This window comes from Penaeus monodon, chromosome 30, assembly GCF_015228065.2.
Source record: "Penaeus monodon isolate SGIC_2016 chromosome 30, NSTDA_Pmon_1, whole genome shotgun sequence".
NCBI classification, from domain to species: Eukaryota; Metazoa; Arthropoda; class Malacostraca; order Decapoda; family Penaeidae; genus Penaeus; species Penaeus monodon.
The window spans coordinates 11530454-11531159 of NC_051415.1; the positions used below are offsets into that span (position 1 = coordinate 11530454).

A 706-nucleotide genomic window follows, 5' to 3' on the forward strand; every position below is an offset into this window, starting at 1 on the left:
AGCCACACACCTGTCAGAGTGCTCACTCAAGTAAGGTAGGCATTCAGCAAAGCACCTGTATCAAAGAGGTTAAAAGTAATGATTATTTCTTTTAAAATCTGTATTGACACACAAAAAAGGAAGGTGCTTCTTCAGTTTTAAAAGATTGATGGATATTCCCATTACACCATGACTAAAGGTTGAAAAGCTCAAGGTTTCTTCTCCAATACATATTTCAAGAAAGCTGATATGCATTTATGTATGCAAAACCCCCATTTCCCCTTTTCTTAATACTTCCTAATGTAATAAAGATTCTATATACTGACCATAAATTTGGGAAGTTGATCTCTTCATGTATTTTGATTTCCAACCTTTGCCATTTCTAGACCCATTCATGCACAAATAGTTTATATATTAATAGACTTACCCTTAAAGCATTCAATGTATTCCCATGTCTGAAAGATTGCTAGGTAGTGGCATTTATTTGTATCCTGTGGCCCATTATTGAGAGAATTGTGTAAATATAATAATTTAAGACTTTATTACTGTTCCTGTTTCTTTTTAAAACCTGGAAAATGTCGGAAAAAACTTGCCAATCACAACTTCAACAGCTAAGATTCTTCACTCTCGGACAAAGTGTCATCGTCAGAATCCAAATCAGAGGAATCAGAAGTCGATTCGTCTTGGTCTGAGTCGTCACTTGAGTCCTCATCACTGGAGTCGCTAG

General features: G+C 35.7%; 1 protein-coding gene across 1 annotated transcript in view; it reads right to left on the reverse strand.

Moving 5' to 3' along the window:
- Window positions 1-497: 497 nt before the first annotated feature.
- LOC119592520 (protein SHQ1 homolog) overlaps window positions 498-706 on the reverse strand; it is a gene marked incomplete in the record, with an annotated part of 9852 nt that continues 9643 nt past the window's right edge. The window contains 1 exon segment of the mRNA XM_037941373.1: window positions 498-706. Within this exon segment, the coding sequence (XP_037797301.1) occupies window positions 591-706 (116 nt within the window).